The sequence below is a fragment of the Cervus elaphus genome, chromosome 9 (assembly GCF_910594005.1).
Source record: "Cervus elaphus chromosome 9, mCerEla1.1, whole genome shotgun sequence".
NCBI classification, from domain to species: Eukaryota; Metazoa; Chordata; class Mammalia; order Artiodactyla; family Cervidae; genus Cervus; species Cervus elaphus.
Genome location: NC_057823.1, coordinates 15,391,144 through 15,411,715, shown reverse-complemented (window position 1 = coordinate 15,411,715; position 20,572 = coordinate 15,391,144). Strand labels below are relative to the sequence as shown.

General features: G+C 53.3%; 1 protein-coding gene across 1 annotated transcript; it reads right to left on the bottom strand.

Annotated features, from left to right (window-relative positions):
- Nucleotides 1–4,855: 4,855 nt before the first annotated feature.
- MAN2B1 (mannosidase alpha class 2B member 1) lies at nt 4,856–20,256 on the bottom strand. The gene is made up of 24 exons (XM_043911356.1): nt 20,030–20,256; nt 19,242–19,344; nt 18,891–19,064; nt 18,329–18,522; nt 17,555–17,687; nt 17,189–17,334; nt 16,292–16,408; nt 13,122–13,207; nt 12,918–13,038; nt 12,760–12,838; nt 12,469–12,578; nt 12,126–12,233; nt 11,716–11,832; nt 10,757–10,903; nt 9,498–9,595; nt 9,298–9,415; nt 7,604–7,722; nt 7,422–7,523; nt 7,164–7,251; nt 6,908–6,988; nt 6,250–6,477; nt 5,656–5,811; nt 5,463–5,565; nt 4,856–5,099 (listed from the first exon to the last, which is right to left on the bottom strand). Exons 1-24 carry the CDS (start codon nt 20,189–20,191, stop codon nt 4,990–4,992), a joined length of 3,000 nt encoding a protein of 999 aa, XP_043767291.1. The 5' UTR covers nt 20,192–20,256; the 3' UTR covers nt 4,856–4,989.
- Nucleotides 20,257–20,572: the final 316 nt, after the last annotated feature.

Here is a 20,572-nt window from a genome sequence, read left to right as displayed (position 1 = left end):
TCGGTCCTCGCTGGTGATGGGGACAACCGTGCGCCAGTCACCCTGCCCATGCAGTTCCCAGGTGCCCCTCTCCTTTATGCTGCAGTGACAGATTCAGAGGAGCCCTTGTTTGGAGGCAGAGAGGGTTCGTATAACTGCGCGGGCGGCCTCATGGAACTCGCTCGCCCTTCGGGCTAAGCTGTAGCCAAGCTCCCGGGACGATATAAAAGTGGCCACCAGGCGGCGCCCGACAACCAGCGCAACCCGGACAGACCTGCACCCTCAAATACCACTCTCCTGGGTCTCACTGGAACCTGTGACCTCAGCTCAGCAGCTCAAGGGTGACCTGGCGGGACTGGGACACCATTCATGGAACTCCCTGGACGGCCGAGACTGATCTCCACCACCAAAGGGGGATTTAGTCATTTCTGAGGAAGCGTTCCCATATTAGAAAAACTAAGATCATGGCATGTGGTCTGTCGCTTCACGGGCAAATAGAAAGGAAAAAAGTGAAAGCAGTGACAGATTTTATTTCCCTTGGCTCCAAAACCACTGCGGACGGTGACTGCAGCCATGAAATTCAAAGACGCTTGCCCCTTGGAAGGAAAGCTATGACAAACCAAGACAGCGTGTTAGAAAGCAGAGACATCACATTGCCAAGAAAGGTCCATATAGTCAAAGCTATGATTTTTCCAGTAGTCATATACGGATGTGAAAAATCTGAACGCCAAAGCTCCAGTACTTTGGCCACCTGACGCAAAGAACCAATTCACTGGAAAAGACCCTGATGCTGGGAAAGACTGAAGGCAAACAGAGAAGGAGGCAGCAGAGGATGAAATGGTAGATAGCATCACTGACTCAATGGACATGAATCTGAGCAAACTATTGGGGAGATAGTGAAGGACAGGGGAGCCTGGCGTGCTGCAGTCCATGGCGTCACAAAGAGTCAGACATGACTTAGCAACTAAATAACAACCCACGACCCGGGCCCACGTAGGGCTGTGACTCAGCTTTCTCCAGGGTCTCCCAGACCACCTCAGTTCTGTCTCCCCCCTTAAGAGGGCTTAAAAATATTTAGGGGGGCATCCCTGGTGACCCAACCCCACACAGGACTTCCCCCAAACCCTGGACACCCACCAAGGTGGTCCCTAGCCCTCCTGGTCCCTGCCTCTCTCCAGAGGAGGAGTGGGAAACACTTTCTGGAAACATGTGATGAACATGTCTCCTGGGGCCTCCCTGGATGGCTAGGATCAGCTGTCTCCTCCACAGGGAGATTTAGGAAAATGGAGGAGGGCTGTGGAGAGTGCCTTCAGCAACTGGGCCACACAGATATCTGCAAGTGAAGTGGGGGCCCTCGAAGCCAAAGCTAATGGCCCTCATTCAGGACTCCCCTGGGGGCTCAGACGGTAAAGCGTCTGCCTACAATGTGGGAGATCCGGGTCCAATCCCTGGGTCGGGAAGATCTCCTGGAAAAGGAAATGGCAACCCACTCCAGTAATCTTGCCTGGGAAGTCCCATAGACAGAGGAGCCTGATGGGCTACAGTCCACGGGGTCGCCAGAGTCAGACATGACTGAGCATGCACACACTCCAGTGACCAGGCCTTAAGTGGGTCCTTAGGTGGGCCTGGGCACCCTCCCTGATGGTCCAGGCCCCAGACAGGCCATGGGCATTCCTAAACAGCCTGGGCTGGCCCCAGTCTAGTGAGGAAGACTTAGAGATCTTTTCAAAAGGGAATCTTGAAGGTTGGCACCCACACAGAACCTCCACGGGCCGGTGTGCCCTCACCCAGCCTCTCGGGGCCTGTGCCCTTGCTCAGGACGGAAGGATGCAGTGACCAGGGCACAATGGTCCCACTCCACAGAACACAGTGGTCATCCAGTCCGCTCTACACCACCAGAGAGGACTAGACATGTTTTAGCTGGGCACCTCTTAAGATCGGGTCCCACACACAACCACTGGCATGCCACCCAGAACTCTCTGACTATCCTGGAGCCTGTTCACACTAGATCAGGACTTAAATGTTGCAGGGATGGGTTTCTGCCCACAGGGACCCACACTGGACAGCAACTGGGTTGCTGTGCCCTTGGGCCTCCCTGTCTGGCCCAGGCCAGACCTCGCCCCATGAAAGGTCACATAAACTTTTCAGGAAGTGGTCTCAATGACAGAGTGATGGCATCTGAGCCCATGACTATGGGCTGGAATGTTCAGCCCTGCCCATTGCCTCTACTTATTTTTTTTTTTTTATTCTTTTCTTTGGCTATGCTGGGTCTTCATTGCCTTGCAGGCTTTTCTCTAGTTGTGGCAGGCGGGGGCTACTCTCTAGTTGCGGTGCACAGGCTTCTCACTGCAGTGGCTTCTCTTGCTGTGGAGCAGAGGCACTCAGGCTTCAGGAGTTGCAGCACACGGGCTCAGTAGTTGTGGCTGCCTCTCGGCATGTGGGATCTTCCTAAACCAGGGATCATGTCTCCTGCATTGGCAGCCAGATTCTTTATCACTGACCCACCAAGGAAGCCCAGGTTATTGCCTCTTTGAATGGGGACATGGGTATGTTTTCAGGAGGCACCACTAGGTGCCATGGGTCCAATACCAGGACCCATGCAGAACCACAGCCTGGCCCAGACGCCCATCCTGAGCCTCTCTGGCTAGCCTGTGCCTGTCCCCACCACCACGGACACCTTGGAGAGGTTTACACGAATGCATCAGTAATTGGGCTCCAGGCAGGACTGAGGAAAGACCCAGGGCGACCTCCATGGGTCTTCCTGGATCCAGGTCACCCTGGATTTGGATACATTTTTAGAAGGCATATGGATAACCAGACACGAAATGCTATCCCTGGGGCAAACAGCCTGGCCCAGATGGATCCCTGCCTCCAGAGGAATACTTACCAGCAGTTTTGGTGGGCACTTCTTATGATAGGGCCTGATACAAGGCAGCAGACAGGCCCCAGACTATGCTGGCCAGCTCTTCCCCTCCTGGAAGGAAACTTTAAAAATTCTAGGGATGCTATTCCCTGGTGGTCCAGTGATTAGGACTTGGCGCTTTCACTGCCATGGCTCTGGATTCAATCCAGGGGAATTCAAAAGTCTGGGAAACATGAACTTCCCTGGTGATCCAATGGCTAGGACTCCATGCTCCCAACACAGGGGGCCCAGTTTTGATCCTTGGTCAGGGAATTGGATCCCACATACTACAACTGGGAGTTCACATGCCACAACTAAGGCTCCTACATGGATTTCCCCGGTGGCACAGTGGATAAGAATCTACCTGCCAGTAACAGAGAACACAGGTTTGATCTCTAATTCAGGAAGATAGCACATGCCACGGGGCATTAAACACGTGTGCCACAACTACTGAGCCCATGTGCTGCAACCACTGAAGCCCACGCGTCCTAGAGCCCGTGCTCCACAACCTGAGAGGCCACCAGAGAAAGAAGCCCCTGCACTGAAACCAAGAGTAGTCCTGACTTGCCTCAACTAGAGAAAGCCCACACGAAGCAATGAAGACCTAGCAGAGCTTAAAAACAAATAATTTTTAAAATACTTAATAATAATAATGAAGATCCTGCCAGTTGCGACTAAGACCTAGCGCAGCCAAATTTAAAAAAAGAAAAAAAAGAAGTCTGGAGAAGGTACATCCAGGGATTGGACCACATGCAGGATGGCAATTGGACTTGGATGCCCTCCTGGGGCCTCTCTGGTTTCTCTCTCTACAGGGAGACTTAGAAAACTTTTTAAGAGGTGCGTCTGGCACCCAGATCCCATTTGTAATCTGCCCAGGGGCTCCAAGCTGGCCCGGGTCCATGCCTGTTACCTGCCCAAGGAGGCTGTAGACATACCTTCTGGAGGCACATCTGAAAATCAGGGGCCTGAGCATCCAAATACTGGTCTCTATGTGGGCTGCAGGTGGGCGTGGCAATGCCCTCTCGGCCTCCAGAGGCCTTCAGGGACCCACACAAAACTGTACTGACACCCTTTCAATTCTAAGCCTCAGGTCTCCTTCCTCTGAAACAGACTCCAGAATATTCCAGAACACCAGAACCAGGGCATGCCAGGCTCTCTGCCTGTCTCCTGGGAGGCCCACGTCTCCAGCCCACCTGTCCAGGGCCTAGCTTTGGAACCCACCTCTGATTCTTCCTTCACATACCCTCCCCTAGGACCTCCGAGATCACCCACCTTCAGGGCCCCAAGGTAGAATCTGGGAGGCCTGCAGGGTATGTCTGGCTTTCTGGGCCCAGGACAAGCCAATACAAGCCTGTCCTCAGGGGCCTCTCGAAACAGCTGTGCCAGGGATTTCCTTGGCAGTCCAGTGGTTAGGATTCAGCGCTTTCACTGCCATGGCCCTGGGGTTCAATCCCTGATCTGGGAACTAAGATCCCACAAGGCACAGGGGGCAGCAAAAATAAAAAATAAAAACAGAAACACAGCTGTGTCACAGCCCTAGGGACGGAAGAGTGAAGCAGGAGTGGAGGATGCAGCGGTGGGTGGGGTGGGGTGTGAACTGTGTAGACTGTGGTCTGAGGACTCAGGCCAGCAAGTGGCCTTCCTGAAAGGACTCGGGTCAAGGGTCATCTGGGATTTGCTGACCTTGTGTTTTTGTGTTCAGTCACTTGGTCATGTCCAACTCTTTGCGACCCCATGGACTGTACCCAGCCAGGATCCTCTGTCCATGGAATCTTCCAGACAAGACTACTAGAGCAGGTTGCCATTTCCTACTCCAGGGATCTTCCCGACCCAGGATCGAACCCATGTCTCCTGCATTGGCAGACAGATTCTTACCACTGTGCCACCTGGGAAGCCCTTGTTGACCTTTCTGGGTCATAACTTCCATTTCGCTAAAAAAAAAAAAAGGAAACCCACACTCAGTTACACCTTGGCTTGAGTCTTGGTAGTGACATTTTAAAGGCTTTCATTGGTGGTAGCAACGGCAACAAGAGGAGGGGGAGAGTTGGCCCCGCCCCCGGAGGAGAGAGAACTCAGGCTCGGAGCGGGGAATCTTGTATCCAGTGGGTCTAGCCGTCCTCCTCCCATCGGACCGAAGCCAAGAAGGTACGAATTTCCATGGGATGTAGCGTGATGGTGGCGGAGACCAGACGGGAAGGAGAAGGATGGGGTGTGGGGCCTGGGGAGGTGGAGGGGAGAAGTGAGGAATGCAGACTTCCTCCACCTGAACATCCTCTGTGCGCCCTCCCCTGAACACAGGCATACCTCCGTAAATCTTTCCCCAGGCCCTCACTCCCAGACCCTTCAACTGTTTCCCAGAGCCTAGATACCACCCCCAGATGTTCAAATCTCTCCCCAAGGTCTGGCCATTGTCCTCACACTCACAAGTCCCACTCCCAAGGACCGTCAAGCCACATCACTCCCTTAAACCCCTAACCTAAATCTGAACACCGACAGACTCAGACCCTCCAAGCTCTATACCTGGACCTGGTCAACATTCCCGCACCTCCCACACTGCCCGCCGCTCCGGGCAGGCTCCTACCCGTGTCCGTTGTCCACTGGAGCCTGGAGGCGTAGGCCAGGAGCTGGTTGGCCGCCAGCGTGGTCTCCCGCAGGTGGGTGATGGTGAAGGCGGAGAACAAGTTCTGCGGGCAGTGAAGGGGCCCGGATGAGTTGGGACAAAGCGGGGTTTCCCCTCCCTCCTCTCTCCAGTCTCCTTCCACCTCTGTCCTCACCGTCAAGTCCAGGGTCACCGGGGAGCTCATGTTGCGGCCCGAGTCCTCCCCTACGGCGAACTGGTGCTCCAAGCGCAGCAGCAGCGTCTCCGGGCCCCAGCGGGCCAATGTGAGCAGATGTACGGAAGGTGGCAGCTCGCGGCGGAGCCCTGAGAACTGAGGGAAAGCGCGGGGCGGGGCTGAGCCGGGAGGGGCGGGGCTGAGAAGCTTCAGAAGGCGGAGATTCAGCGCGGAGGGGCGGGCCTTGGCCGCGCTCAGGAGGCGGGGCTCAGCCAGGGAAGACTGAGCCAATGAGGGGACCGAACGGTGCCAGGTTAGCAGCAGAACGGTTCCCTTCCCAGACAAACAGAGTTAGGACTGGGATGAAGCCGGGAGAGAGACGTTGTGGAGAAGGTGAGTGGGCGAGAGGGTTGGGCCGAGACTGCTGGGGTGACCGCGCTCAGCTAAGCGAACGTTCTCTTACGTCCTCCCCAGGATACGTAGGAACAGGCGAGGTGGGTCTCAGTTAAACCTAGGAAAACCCGCCCTCAACCCCGCCCCTCCCTCCGCAGGCTTCCTTAGGGTCCACTTTCTGCCGGCCCCGCGGCTCCTCACCTGCGTGCGTGGGGCTACCTCGAGGCGATACCGCGCGCCGCCACCTCGCGCCAGCACCACCTGCGGGGCCAGGACCTCCATCTCCGCCTGTAACCGGTGCCTGGCGGCCGCAATCCCCGTCTTATCCAACAGCACGAGGTGACGTCCTCGCACCCAGAGCCCCGACCCCTCCTTGGTCAGCGGCTCCCCAACTCCGCGGGCATCGTCTCTCAGCAGCCTTCGGTGCACCTGCGGGGAGAGCGGCCAGGAGAACGTGAGAGTTCCTCTGGCCAATTTCGGGGCCGGAAGTTGGGTGAAAGTATGTGGGGATTTCAAGGGGAAAAAAAAAGAATATTGGGGGAAGGGATGAGGACGAAGGGGACGTAGGAGATCCCCAGTAAACGTGGGGATCCGACCTAACAACGGGCTAGGGCAGAGGGTGGTAAGGACCTAATGGGGGCGTGCAAAGGGTAAATCAGGGCCTGGAGGGGAGGCTTGGGTAGGGATTGGATAAAAGCGCGGAGTGAATGTATCACAGAGGAATGGAGGGCTCAGCTTAGCGGGGACCATAAACAGAGGGGGTGCACCTAGCAAAAGAAACTGGCTTTGAGGTCCTGTAGAGGGCAGGAAGGGAACTGGTGGAAGGACCCTGACTTAGATGGGGGCTCAGGCCACTAACCATGAGTTCCAAGGAACCATCTCTCAGGCTACTGCCCCCCTGGGATCGGTCAGTCAGCACAGTCAGCTGCATGTTCCCATCCTGGGGGGTAAAGGGGGAGTGAGGGGCTGCACTGCTGGCCAGCCCCAGCTCCCAGGCAGGCCCCACAGGGACAGTGGAGACTGCTGAGGACAGTTGGGAGATGTCAAGAACAGGTGAACTCCACTCTGTAAAGGGGTGTCAGGAAGAGGTGGGGAGCAGGATGGGGGATGGGTACCGTGATGTAAATGCGGCTGTTGACTGGATAGTAATTTCCAGCCACGGGTTCCGTCTGGTTCAGCTTCCAGGTAGGTCTATAATCCCGCCTGGGGTGGGGTGGGATTTGATCAGGCCTGGAGTCTGGCTCCCCTCCCCCCACTCACCTACTCCTCCTCCATCCTCTCCCTCCCACAGTCATTAGGATCAGCAGATGCCCCCTCACTGCCCTGGGCCCCAGCACACCACAGACCACCCCTCAGTGCCCCAGTCTCTCCACCTCCTCTCCAGGATCTCCCGGCCATTGCTGTCAGTGTAGAAGAGTCCGCCTGTCGCCAGTGGAGTGTCAAAGCGACTGATGACCTCCTTCCCCCAGCCGTCTCTATACCCGATGAGATGGCAAGGTGGTGAGCTTCACTTTAACCTCACTTTGCCCTTTCCCCAGCCCCCAGCCCTGCTCACCCCACAGGTATTGGCCCCACTGTCCACTCCAGCTCCAGGTGCCGCTGTCTGGGATACAGGCGAACCACCTGGGAACACCAGGCTGAGAAGTTCTGGTGTACTTCCTGCACCAAGGATGCCTGTGGGCACATGGGAGTAGGGGCAGGTGTAAGCGTGCACCTGAGCAAAAGCGAGCCCTGCAAATGCCCACCCCAGCTGTGAAAATCACAAAGGCCTACGTCAGGGTCAACCCCACTAATAGCTTTGGAGCCCGACCCACCTTCCTTACCTGCCTAGGTATGATGCCCACACTTTACACCTCAGTCATTGCCATGTCAGTTTTTTTGAGTTTGGCATACATTCTTGCTGCCCATGCACGTGTGCTAAGTCGTTTCAGTTGTGTATAAACTCTTTGCAACCCTTTGGACTATAGCCCACTAGGCGCCTCTGTCCATGGGATTCTCTAGGCAAGAATACTGGAGTGGGTAGCCATGCCCTCCTCCAGGAGATCTTCCCAACCCAGGGATTGAACCCACATGTCTTGTATTTCCTGCATTGGCAGGCGGGTTCTTTACCACTAGTGCCACCTGGGAAGCCCCACCATTACCCTATCTCCCCTCCTTAGAATAGGATTCTAGCTTTGCACATGGCTTCCTGGAATAGACTGTATTTTTCAGTCTTCCCTGAGGCTTGCTGTAGCTATGTGACCATGTTTGCCTACTGGAAAGTGATCAAAGTGTTATGAACAAAGTTCCTTGCCCCTTCCTCTCTTCCACTGGTTCAAATGTAAATGTGATGGCTGGAGCTTGAGCAGCCATCTTGGGCCATGAAGTGGAAGGTGAATGTACAGAAGGCAGAGCAATAAGTTAAAAAGGAGGACTTTGCTGGCAGTTCAGAGGTTAAGACTCTGCATGTCTACTGCAGGGGGCAGCACAGCTTCAACCTCTGGTTGGGGAACTAATATCCCAATAATATCCCACATGCCATGTACAGCTCAGCCAAAATAATAAAAAATAAGATAGAAGGGACCTAGATGACTATTGGATCACCCCACCTGCCTAGACTTTCTAATAGATGAAAAGAAACTTCCATCTTGTTTTAGGCATGGTTATTTGAGTAACTCTGTTACAACAGGCAAAACTGTATCCTAACACAGTGACCCAGGTATGCAGGTATTCACTCATGTGAGACTTGCCATTACCTGCCCCGCTCCCTCCCTAAGAGGAAACATCAGTGAGAGGCCTCAGGAAACCTGCAAGCATGAGCCCCTGATTCCAACTAGATGCACCCTCAGATATCCATTCTAAGTGAGAATCACCCAAACCCTATCCAAGTGTGAATGCTCAATTCACCCTAGATAAAAGCCCTTCCTATCACAGATCCCTGATGAAATTTTCAGGCAGTTACACCTGACTCTCCGCATTCATGGGCCAAATGGGAACAGCCTACCACCAATTTCAAAAGCTAAATACAATCTTGATCCCCACGACAGATGTGAAATGCCTTTTCTATGGGCCTCCATGGCGTAACTGTCATACAACCAGCCATGACTATCAACCCTGTGTGAAAATCCTCAAGTATTCCCCTCTGGTCTTAGCCTTCTTATCTACTGCAGATGTAAATCCTCCCCACCACCCCTCACAAGGCACATCAGTCCCCACATGCACCCCACCCCACACACCCTATCCCCAAGTACCCACTCTTGACCCCCTGACCTTCACAACATGGGTCTTAGCCCAGTGGCTCACGAACAGTGGGTTCTTCTGGTTGGGTCTGAAGATGTAGGCACCAGAGGCCTGGGAGCTTAGGTTGTTACCTGTACTGGCATTGTACCTGGGGCCAGGGCAGGCGAGAGTCAGAGAAGGGACCTCAGCTCTGCTCACACCCCCTCCCTGACCGGGTGGTCCTCCCTCACCAGTAGAAGGCTTGGCGAACAGGCAGCACGAGATTCTGCTCCAGGTTCTCCAACTCCATCAAGAGCCCTGTGTTAGGGTCAAACCTAGCCCGGAGGTACTGGGCAGAAAAGGGTGGACAGACATTAATGACCATCACTTCAGCCAATGGCTCTTCCCAGGGCTCAGGAGCAAACACTGATGTTGGGCAGGAAGGATTGAGTGTCTCAAATGCTGAATTAAAGACTGCAAAGTGGGAATTCCCTGGCAGACGGGTGATTTGGACTCCCAGCTTGCACGGCAGAGGGACAGTGTTCAATCCCTGGTGGGGAAAATAAGATCCACCCACCCTTCCCTCCTCTCTCTCTCTTATTCTGCATCATTCTTAGCAAATTCTGACAGCTCCATTTTCTACCTTATCCTCAATCTGACCACTTCTCCCCACCTCCATGGCCTTTCCTTCCCCATCTCCTGCCTTCCATGCTCATTCCCCAGTCTTTTTCCCCCACAGCTGCCAAAAGGCACCTGTAAGAGCAGAAGTGAGATCACAGCCCAACTGCTTGGGACCCAGGCTGCTTGTACAACTGAAAGAGGAACCACAAGGCCAGGACCCAAGATTTTTAGGGCCCATGGAAATGCATAAATCTCAATTTCTTTTAGGATCAGAAGAAAACTTGAATGAAGTAATAATGAATACATCAGGTCGAAGTCTGCATGGTTACGATCCATATTAATATCCATACTATCATGAAATATAGTTTTTAGCATTTTTCTATGGAAGGAGGAACCCACAAAGGCTAATGCTAGGACCCACAACAGCCTTAATGCAACCGTTTCTCCTGTGATACCTTCACAGTAAAAGAGTCCTCCCCTCTGCTGGCCCTTAAGGCCCACACGATCTGACTTGTCACCTCCCCCCACCCCCAACACCTGGCTTCAGTCACAATGAGTGTTCTCTGAACACCCAACACCCTTCCACGTGAGGGTACTCCCTGCCTGCCTGGATCTCTCTTACCCCAAAAGGCCACACGGCTACCTCCTCCATATCTCTGACATGCCTCACTGAATTTGCAAACCCCTACCTCCATCAGCTCTGACATTTCTATCAAGTGTCACCCAAGGGTCCTCATAAGAGCCCCAAGAGAGGTCACTGAGAACATACAGTGGAGGACTGATGACACTAGACCATAAACCTCAGACCCACTGACCCACAGTCCATGTGGCTTACTGCCACATCTCAAAACTGTCACCCAGAAATGAGGGGGTCTGAATAGGGTCTCACCTCATTCTGGATGACCAAGACACGGGACCAGGATTTCTGGGGGCTTTGGTTAGGCATCCGGGATACCGAGTAGATGCTGAAGCCCAGGGCAGGCACTAAGGCTGAGAAAAGCAGCTCCTGACTGTCTGAGCTGGGAATCGTCACCACCTCAGGTAAGGGAGGAAGGAAACCAAGTCAAGAAGCTGGGAGGACACGCACGAAGCCACACCACACAAACAGAAAGGGGTCAAACTTGAGGAGGGCAAGGAGTAGCCACCTGCCAAATGGGGAAAGGAAATTTAGGTGTTGGGCAGGGGGCATTTCTCAGAAATGCTGAGTTAAAGACTGCAAAGAGGGAATTCCCTGGCAGTCCAGTGGTTAGACTACATATCCACTGCAGGGGACACGAGTTTGATCCCTGGTGGGGGAACTAAGATCTTGCCAGCTGCATGGCCAAAAAAGGAGAAAAAGATTCCAAGATTCAGAAGGTGGGAAATCTACTAGGAGGGTGGACCTACTGTAGGAGGTGGGAGAAGTGAGGGAGTAAGTGTGGGAAGAGACTCTTGAGACAGGGGAGGGAGAGAAAAACAGATTCTGGGGGGAGGAAGTGGTTTAGGAGGAAGAGGTCTTCAGGATGAGGAGAATATTCATAAACAGGAAATTTTTTCACAGGGAGATATCAACAAGGGGGAGATATTCATAGGCGAGGGGTGGGAATGTTCCCAAGGGGGTATGATTTAAAGGAGCAGAGGGGAAAAGTATTTAGAGGAAGAGACAGTAATGGGCAGATGATATTCATGGAGGAGGAGATATCCAAGACAGGGAGGGGTCCATGGGAGAAGACATCCGTGGAGGGAGATAATCTTAAGGGAAATGTCCATGGGGATAAAGGAGAAATGCCCATGGCGGGAGGTTTCCAAGGGGGTAGGTATTCATCAAGTGTGCTATACAGGGAGGAATATTTGTGGAAATGAGCTCACATCGCTGGGCACAGTTTTGCCACCGGGGTCCCTCACGAGGTAAACGTGTTTGCTGACAGGCAGCCGCACCATCCTGTCCACTTTCCGCCCCAGGGGGTTATAAACGATCACCTGGAACTGGGGTGGGACGGTCAGAGCAGATATGGTCACAACAGGCCTTCTGCAAACCCCCACCCACGTGTGCAGCAAGATCCCTGGGTGAGTCAAACCTCCACGTGGTGCATTGGTCCCCGTCCTGCCCCAGCTTCACTGAGCCCTCAAATATCTTGCCCCAGAGTGTTCAGTAACCAGCTGAGCCCATCAGCCGCGCCTCCTTTCCACCTGGCCCAGAGGTTTCTCCGGTTCTCGTTCCACCCACCACCCACGGGACCTGCCCCCGGCCCCGCCTCTCCCGCTCCAGGGCGGCTCACTCTCTCTGCTGTCTGGGTGAGCGGACAAATGCTGATGTTGAGCTTGCGACAAAAGGCGAAGTCCTCCTTGGAGCCGCTGAGATGCGCCAGCGCATTGCTCATGAGAATCTGGGGAGGCGCGTAAAGCAAAAGGTCCACTCCGTACGCCCCTGCCTGTCTCCTCGCGATCCCGCCCTCAGCCCCGCCCCTGCCTCTCTCCGTCCCTCCTTCCACAAGCCCCGCCCCACGAGCCGTTCTGGCGGCCACTTTGTTGCTTTTCGACCGCGCCCCTTCCTAGGTCCGGCCCCCGTTTCCAGGCCCAGTCCCTTCCTGTCTCCGCCTTCCCCAGGCTCCACCCCCGTACCTCGCAAGGCCTCCAGCCTTCCGAAAGCTGGCGGGCGTAGTCGTCAGCCACGTGCTGCCGGGAGGTACCACTGACTGCATCGTGGTGCTGGAGCACCGCCATCGCCTCATCTGTAGGCAGACGGTAAGCCTGAGTGAGGTCTCCGCAGGACTCTCGGCCCAGACCCCAAGGACACGCGAAAAGTCTTGCGCGGGCAGGCTGGGTTCTTAAAGGCTTTAAGTAAGGGTCAGCAGAAGTCTGGAGTCCAGCTTCAGTCCCACCCCGCTGTCTCCTCGCCCGCCGGACACCTACTGAGGGGTGCACTGTCCCCGGAGCCATAGGGTCCCACGTTGGCTGCCGGACCCGCCAGCGCCTCCAGCTGGTTGCACACCTGTGGAGCAGGTGGTATGTTGGGGCACCAGGCCTGTCAGGACCCCTGGGCCAGCCACTGGAGCCTGGCGTCCCCCTACCTGCAGGAAATTGTAGCTGAGGCGCTCGTAGCGTTTGAGGGCAGGCCGGCTGGAAAAGTAACCGGTCCAGAACATGTGGGGGCCATCAGCGTAGGGGAAGAAGTCATCCTTTTTCACTGACCTGCAGTGGCAGAGACATTGAGGGCAGGGCCACCACCCACAGGGCATGCCAACCCCCCGAGGCTCCCCAGTCCCCGCAAATACCAGCTGAGGTTGGCCTTGTTCAGCTCCCAGAGGTAACAGGCCGGAGTGGAGTAGAGAACATTGACGCGGCTCCCGTTGGCCTGTTGCTGAGGGGAGGTGTGCCTGTGTGAACCCTCGGGAGCCCTTCCCGGGCGGGCCCACAGGTGTGCACGTGCACACAAACACAGACACACATTCATGCACCCGGTTGGTTCAAAGTTTCTTTTTTTAAATACACAGTTTGAGTACAAACCAACAGCTAAGTGAAAATGAAGGTTGGCCGAAGCTAAATATTACCAGCCTGGCCTGGAGAGAAATTCAGGGATGCAAGAATAAACCTGAGATTTTACTAAACTTTCAATAATTCCAATTTTATTACTTAAAACTTGCAGGGAGAAATGAAATATGACATTCTAGGGCAGGAATAATAATTTCTCAGCACTGTAAGGTTATTGTCAAATGACACAACTGTTACAATGAATGAAGGCTCACTTTCAAGTGAGGGAGGTAGAGGAACAAGGTGACCTCCGTGAGTTAAAGGATGTTTGTTCTGCTCAAGTTGTGTCCCTAGTGCCTTGTACCCAGTAGGTGCTCAGTAAACACTTGAATGACCTAGAGAACATTATACTTAGTGAGGTAAGTCAGAGAAAGACAGATACCATATGATATCACTTATATGTGGACTCTAAAAAATAATACAAGGGAATCTAAATAGAAAACAGCCTCACAGGTATAGAAAACAAATTTATGTTTACCTAACAGGAAACGAAGGGGGGAAGGGATAAATTAGGAGTATGGGATTAACAGACACAAACTATACATACAACAGATAGCAACAAGGATTTACTGTATGTAGTGTCTTATAATAACCTATAATAGAAAATAATCTGAAACAATATATAGATATAACTGAATCATTTTGCTGTATAGTTGAAGCTAACACAATATTAATACTGTAAATCAGCTATGTGCTTGCTAAGTCACTTCAGTCATGTCCAGCTCTTTCTGATCCCATGGACTGTAGCCCACCAGACTCCTCTGTCCATGGGATTCTCCAAGCAAGAATACTAGAGTGGGTTGCCATGCCCTCCTCCAAGGGATCTTCCCAACCCAGGCACAGAACTCGTGTCTCTTACATCTCCTGCATTGGCAGGTGGCTTCTTTACCACTAGCCTGCCACCTGGGAAGCCCTGTAAATCAACTATACTTCAACTTAAAAAATAAACATTTGAGTGAATGATGGAAATGCATAGGACTTCATGACTTTATATGCAAACACATTTCTATTAATACATCGCTGAACAAACACTCATGTACACATTTACACACAATGTTCACTCAACAAACAATTCCTTAATATGCTCAAGATTGTGGACACAATCTATAACCAGTGGCCAGCCCTGCTCTCATGGAATTCATAGCCAAGTGCAGCGGAGAAAGACTGGTCAGTTGACTACATTCAGTCTAGATGTAACATCACAGATATTTGTGGGCACTCCTGTGAGCCCAGAGGAAAAAGCAAGCTCTCCAGCTAGGGCCTAGTAAAGCCTTCCTGGAGAAAAAGACTTTGCAACTAGTGTCTTAAAGAAGAAACAAAAGTTTTTCGGCCCCAAGTAATAAAAATAAACAATCCTAACACTTATTACTTACCTGGCACTGTTCTACTGGTCTACGCAAGCTCATTAAACTTTCATCAATAGCCTTATCATAACTACTATAAGTAAAATAGATAGCTAATAAGGACCTACTGTATAGCACAGGGAACTCTACTCAATACTCTGTAGTGACCCATATGGGAAAAGAATCTAAAACAGAGTGGATATACTGTTACTCCCTCTCTATTCTGCCTTTGACTTTAGTTCCTTACTGCTTCTCTCTCTGACTCTAACCTGGCATCCAGACTGCAACAAGAAGGTTGCTTTGAGACATTAGTCTGCCATCTTCTCAGTCAGACGGCTTTCTGAATAAAGTTGTATTCCTTGCCTCAAAAACAAAAAAATTTTAAAATGTGGATATATGTATATGTAAAACTGATTAACTTTGCTGTACACCTGAAATTAACACAACACTGTAAATCAACTCTACTCCAATAAAAATTTTAAAAAAGAAAATAGCCCTATCAGGTGGGACCCACCACTGTGCCCATTTCCTAGATAAGAAAATTGAGGCACTGAGTGCTGAAAAACATTCCTCAAGGTCACAGAGTCAGTAAGTGGCAAAGCCAGGCTTTGAACAAAGGAACTTCATCTCCAGTGAAAGAAAGTGTGTGAGCGAGTAAGCAGGAGAAAAACCAAGTATGACAGTATGAACTCCTGGGAGCCCGGGAACATAGGTATTTGCAGGAGGAAGTGGTCAAGATGTTGAAAGCTCCTCAGGGACCAGGGGCTTGGGGAGGACTGGGAAATGTCATCTGGAAGGCCTTTGGTGACATAGCTGAGAACTGGTTTTGATGAAACAGCAGTGCAGCGGGTGGTGAAAAGTGAGGACATTAAAGATGGTGCCAGTAGACAATACTGGGGATGGAAGTGATGGGAGAGGGGAGATGAGGTTCTGTGCTAATGGGAGAGGGACTGCCTGCCCACACTGCCACAGGCCATTTACAGGGGCCACGACAACACCTCCTTGGTAGGCAGAATAATGGTCACTCAAAGATGTCCATGTCTTGCTCCCCAGAACCTGTGACTGTTAGGTTACATGGTAAAAGGGAATTAAAACTGCAGAATTAAGGCTGTTAATCAGCTGACTTTAAAACATTATCCTGAATTATCCAGTGGGCCCAATGTAATCACAAAGTTATCTTAAAGTGGGAGAGGGAGGATAAAGAAGTGAGAGTGAGAAAAAAAGAGATAATGATAACAGAGGCAGGGTCAGACAGCTGCTATGTTGCTGGCTTTGAAGACAGAGGAGGATGCCATGAACCAAGGAATGTGGATGGCCTCTAGAAGCTGGATGAGGCAAGGACACTTTCCCCTAGAGCTTCCAGAAGAACACAGTTCTGCTGACATCTTGATTTTAGCCCAGTGAGACCCAAGTCAGACGTGTGACCTACAGAATTGTAAGATAATATGATTGCTGTTGTTTTAAGCCACTAGGTTTGTGGTAGCTTATTATAGAAAACTAACATAGCACCTATAGATAATGTATGTGACCCAAGGCCCTGGGATACAAATACACGGGGCAGGCACACTCACCTGGGCATTGACCAACTGGATAAGCTTGTCAAGATTTTTAAACCACGAGTTGGCGTTCTCATACTGGAAGTCTGAGCCCATGGTCATCACCGTGTGTTTGCTGCGGTAGAGCTTACCCTGCAGGCAAGATGGGGGTATCCTCAGGCCAGGGTGTCCTGGGCCACCCCTGTGGACAGCTGCGTCTTGGTATATATGTGGTCAAGAATGTGAGTGCACAGGGCTTCCCTGGTGGCTCAGTGGTAAAGACTCTGCCTGCCAATGCAGGAGACATGGGTTCGATCCCTGATCTGGGAAGACCCCACATGCCTCACAGCAACTAAGCCCGTGCTCCGCAACTATTGAGCCTGTTCTCTAGAGCCTGGGAGCTGCAACTACTGAAGCCCAAGAGCCTTAGAGCCCATGCTCCACAACAAGAGAAGCCACCGTAATGAGAAACCCAAGTATCACAGACAGTAGCCCCCACTTACTGAAACTAGAAAAACGCCCACACAGCAACGAAGACCCAGTACAGCCAAAAATAAATGAATAAAATTATTTTTTAAAAAAGAAAAAGAATGTGAGTGCACAGAGGCATGGGGGTAGGGGTGGGGAAGTGTGTCACATGGGAGCGGAGGAACACACAGAAAGAGAGCCACAGTGGTTGAGGAATTCTCTTGGGCCTACCACCCAGATGTGGGTACTGAGGTTCTGTGCTATGCTGTCTAGCAAACACGGTGGGGATGTGCTCTGGTGAAGGGGTCCACCTTTCTAATCAGAAATGCACACAAATCCAGGGGCAGGGTATGGTGATGGTGAATGGAATTTTACCTTCCCCCAACGAAGGTGAGGGATTGTCTGGGCCGACGGAAGGGCCCGGTGCGTGTGCACTAGAGGCATAGGTTCTGAACACCCGGTTACCTGGTCAGCGGCCAACTTCAGAAAGTAATCGACCAGCTCCTTCGCGTTGTACTCCGGGCTGCGCATGTCCTCTACAAAGGGCTTGTCGGCACACAGCATGTCCCAGCACAGACCTTCTGGCGGGTTGTACATGTTGGGGAGCACACCTGCGAACCACATGAGGCTCAGGGGGTGGTCATGGCCCCTAGACCTGCCAGGCCTCACCGGGGATGGATTTCAGAATTTGCCGGGCCCAGTGCAAACTGCAAATGGTGGGCCCAGGTTCATAAACTACTAAGAACTTCAAGACAATGATAGCAGACTATAAACCAAGCCCTGGGCCCTTCTGAGCACGGGGGCAGCCCTCTTTCTACTCTGCCGCCTTACTGGTGAAGAGGTCGGCGGTGGGAGGCTTCAGGCTGGCGCTGGCCCGCCACACCTGCTCCATCTGCAGTGCCTCTTTCCGCACCCTCTTGTCTTGATAATCCAGGCGTCCAAAGAAGAAGCCGTCAAAACCCATCTGGAGATGGGGCAGGGTGAAGAGCGGGATGGGAGAACAAGAGAGGGCAGGATGAATAAGGGACCAGTCTTATCACCAACCACCAACCTCTCAAGCACAGGGAGAAAAACCAAATCAAAGACCAGGGAGGCCCTCCGGTTCATTTCAAAGGTTGGGGAAAGTCAGAAGCCCCGCGGGAGCGCTGGGAGGGAGCAAGTCCAACGCTACAACCCACCTCCACGTTCCCCAGCTCTAGGAGGCCTTCCCCTTTCCGCAGACTAGCAAGGGAAGGGGCATGGTCATGGCACAGGTAATGAAGCCTGCTGAAAAACCTCAGGCCCTCCCCAGCCACCCAGCTTTGCCAAGAGCCAGGATCAGAGCAAACTGGGTGGAATCAGGGGAGCGGGAAGAATCAGCTGGACAAGGGAGGCCGGGGTTTATGGGGGTAGGTGATGAGGGTCAACCTAGGCTAGGACAGAGCAGAGCCAAGGCCAGAGCAAAAAAAGAATGGGATTCACAGGTCACCCAAGAGGCAGGGTCTTAAGCGGCGAGAGGGCCAGGGGTAGGGCCAGGCTCGGGTGAGCTTGCAGAAAAGGGCGGGGCTTGGATGACGGAGGAGGAGTCAGAAAGAATGAAGGGGCGGGCCCAAGAGATCTGAAAACCTGCGCGAACAGTGAGGCTTGCTCCCGAGAGTGGCCGAATGGGTCGATGTGCCAGGCCACACGGGGGCGCCCGTCGCTGCCGAACGTCTCCTCCAGGAAGCGCAGCCCAAGTGTCATCTGGTCGATGATCGCTCCATAGTGGGTGGCCGCCTCATCGTTCATCACCCAGCCACCGTTGGCAAACTCTAGGCGTCCTGTGCCGGGAGGGGCAAAGTTCGAGTCAGTTGTCAGGGCCAGGAGTGGGGCCAGGGTTGCTGATGCCAGGGACGAGAAGACCTGCCTAAACGACGGGGCCTGAGAGGAGAAGAGGGGTCAGGGGTCACTCTCAGGCCAGTGTGAGAGAGCTATGGAACAGAAGGCCCCTTTGCACAGCAGGCTTTCTAGAGGATTCACTGGAGGTGAGGCCTTACAGGATGTTTAGGAGTTCTCCAAAAAAGGGAAATTCCAGGCAGGTGCAGCCACACAGAGGCTGCACATGGCATGATAAAATCTCAGAAGCCAGGGTGCTCGAGACAGAAGCTGGGCTGGGCTTCCTCTTTTCACTTCCTGAGGGGAGGCTCACCCTGGCGCACCAGGTCCCGCACGACTTTCTGTGTTTCATTTGTCTGCTGGTGCCACCAACGGGAGAAGAAGGCGATTTCCACATAGATGAAGCGGCGGGTAGGATCCGCCAGCAAGGAAGAGATGACAGAGTCCAGGATGTACTGTACGCCCGCCGGCTGGATGTCATTGTAGACTGTGGGCACAGGGGTCAGGCAATCAGGAACCAGCAAGCCAAGGGAAACATTCGTAGACACAGAAGCCCAAGCTGGGTGTTGCCCCCACCCTGACTGTCCAGGCCTGAAAAGGAACTTGAGGGGCTCTGAGGGACCACGGGAGTCCCAGGGGTCACTCCCCACCCTCCTCTACTCACTGCCATAGAAGTACTGGTCCACCGTCTTGAGCCAGCCCACATCATCATGTGTGTGAGGCACCAGGTGTACATTCAGCATGTCTGGCTTCACCTTCGGGCATGTCTGCACAGGGACCCCAAACACACACTCACTCTGTCAGTAACCCCAAGGTTAAGAGGCAGGCTGCAGTGGGGAGTTGGGAGGATATATGGTAAGTCTTGATCTAGAAGCAAGTGACTTAGGTGGGGATGGGCTCCCCCAAGAAGGATACACATAGTTGTGTCATAGAAGTACTTCCCAATTAATAGAACTTCTCAGAGCACCTCTCGTTCATGCCCTGGGGAAATACTAGTAGTAGCTAATGTCTATTAAGTGTTTGCTAATACCAGGCAGCCACCCTGGGACCTGAGGGCAACATTATCTCCAGTTTTCAGATGAGAACACGGAGGATCAGAGAGGTGAAGTGACTTGGCCAAGGTCACACTGCCAGCAAGTGAAGAAGCCAGGTTAGAACTTCAGGCAGCTGACTCCCAACTCTCAACCAGTCCCCACCACACTTACAGCCTGCTCATGTAAATGCTTGCAAAATCCAGGTCAGCCAACCCGCAGAAGCAAGAGACAGACACAGACAGCCCCATTCTCAGACTAACACAGCCAGTCTTCTCGGTAACGCAAAGCATGAACCAGATCACAGTCATATTAGCAACCATTCACTGGGCACCCACAAAACAGATCCACCCACACCTCCGGACCCTACTGGAGGCTTCACTACGGCTCTTGTACATTTCCGCTAGCGGGCCGCGCTCACCTTGTATCCCGCCGCCCAAGCGCAGGGCGCCGCTAGGAACAACACAAAGAGGAAAGAGAGAGGCGGGAGCGGTGGCCGCAGCGCGCGGGAGCTCGTCCGGGATCCTACCCCGCCCCGGCAGCCGCCAGCGCGAACCCTTGAAGGCCGCGCGTCACCAACCATAGCTCTGCACTCGCCGCCGCCGCCACCGCCTCAGCCTCCCGGGGTTCCCCGGCCAGGCTGAGGCCGGGTAAATGCCCCGCCTCCAGAGCCCGACTTGGCCAATGGGCACAGGCGGGGGCGTGCCGGGGCGTGACCAGGTCCATCACGAGACCGATGCGGTAGCTCTGGGTACCGCTGGGGGCGCTAGGAGCGAAAGAAGGCACTGGCGTGTCACACCCTCAGGGTGCTGCTTTGGCCAGTGGAGCCTTCAGCGTCTTGTGGCCTCTATGTGACCGGAGCGCCCTATAGTGTCCTCCCCCCCCCCCCCCCCCCCCCGCCCACCGGCGCATAAGTCTGATTTTCCCGCGGATGCTGAGTTTGCCTTGGAGGTAGAGTATTGCC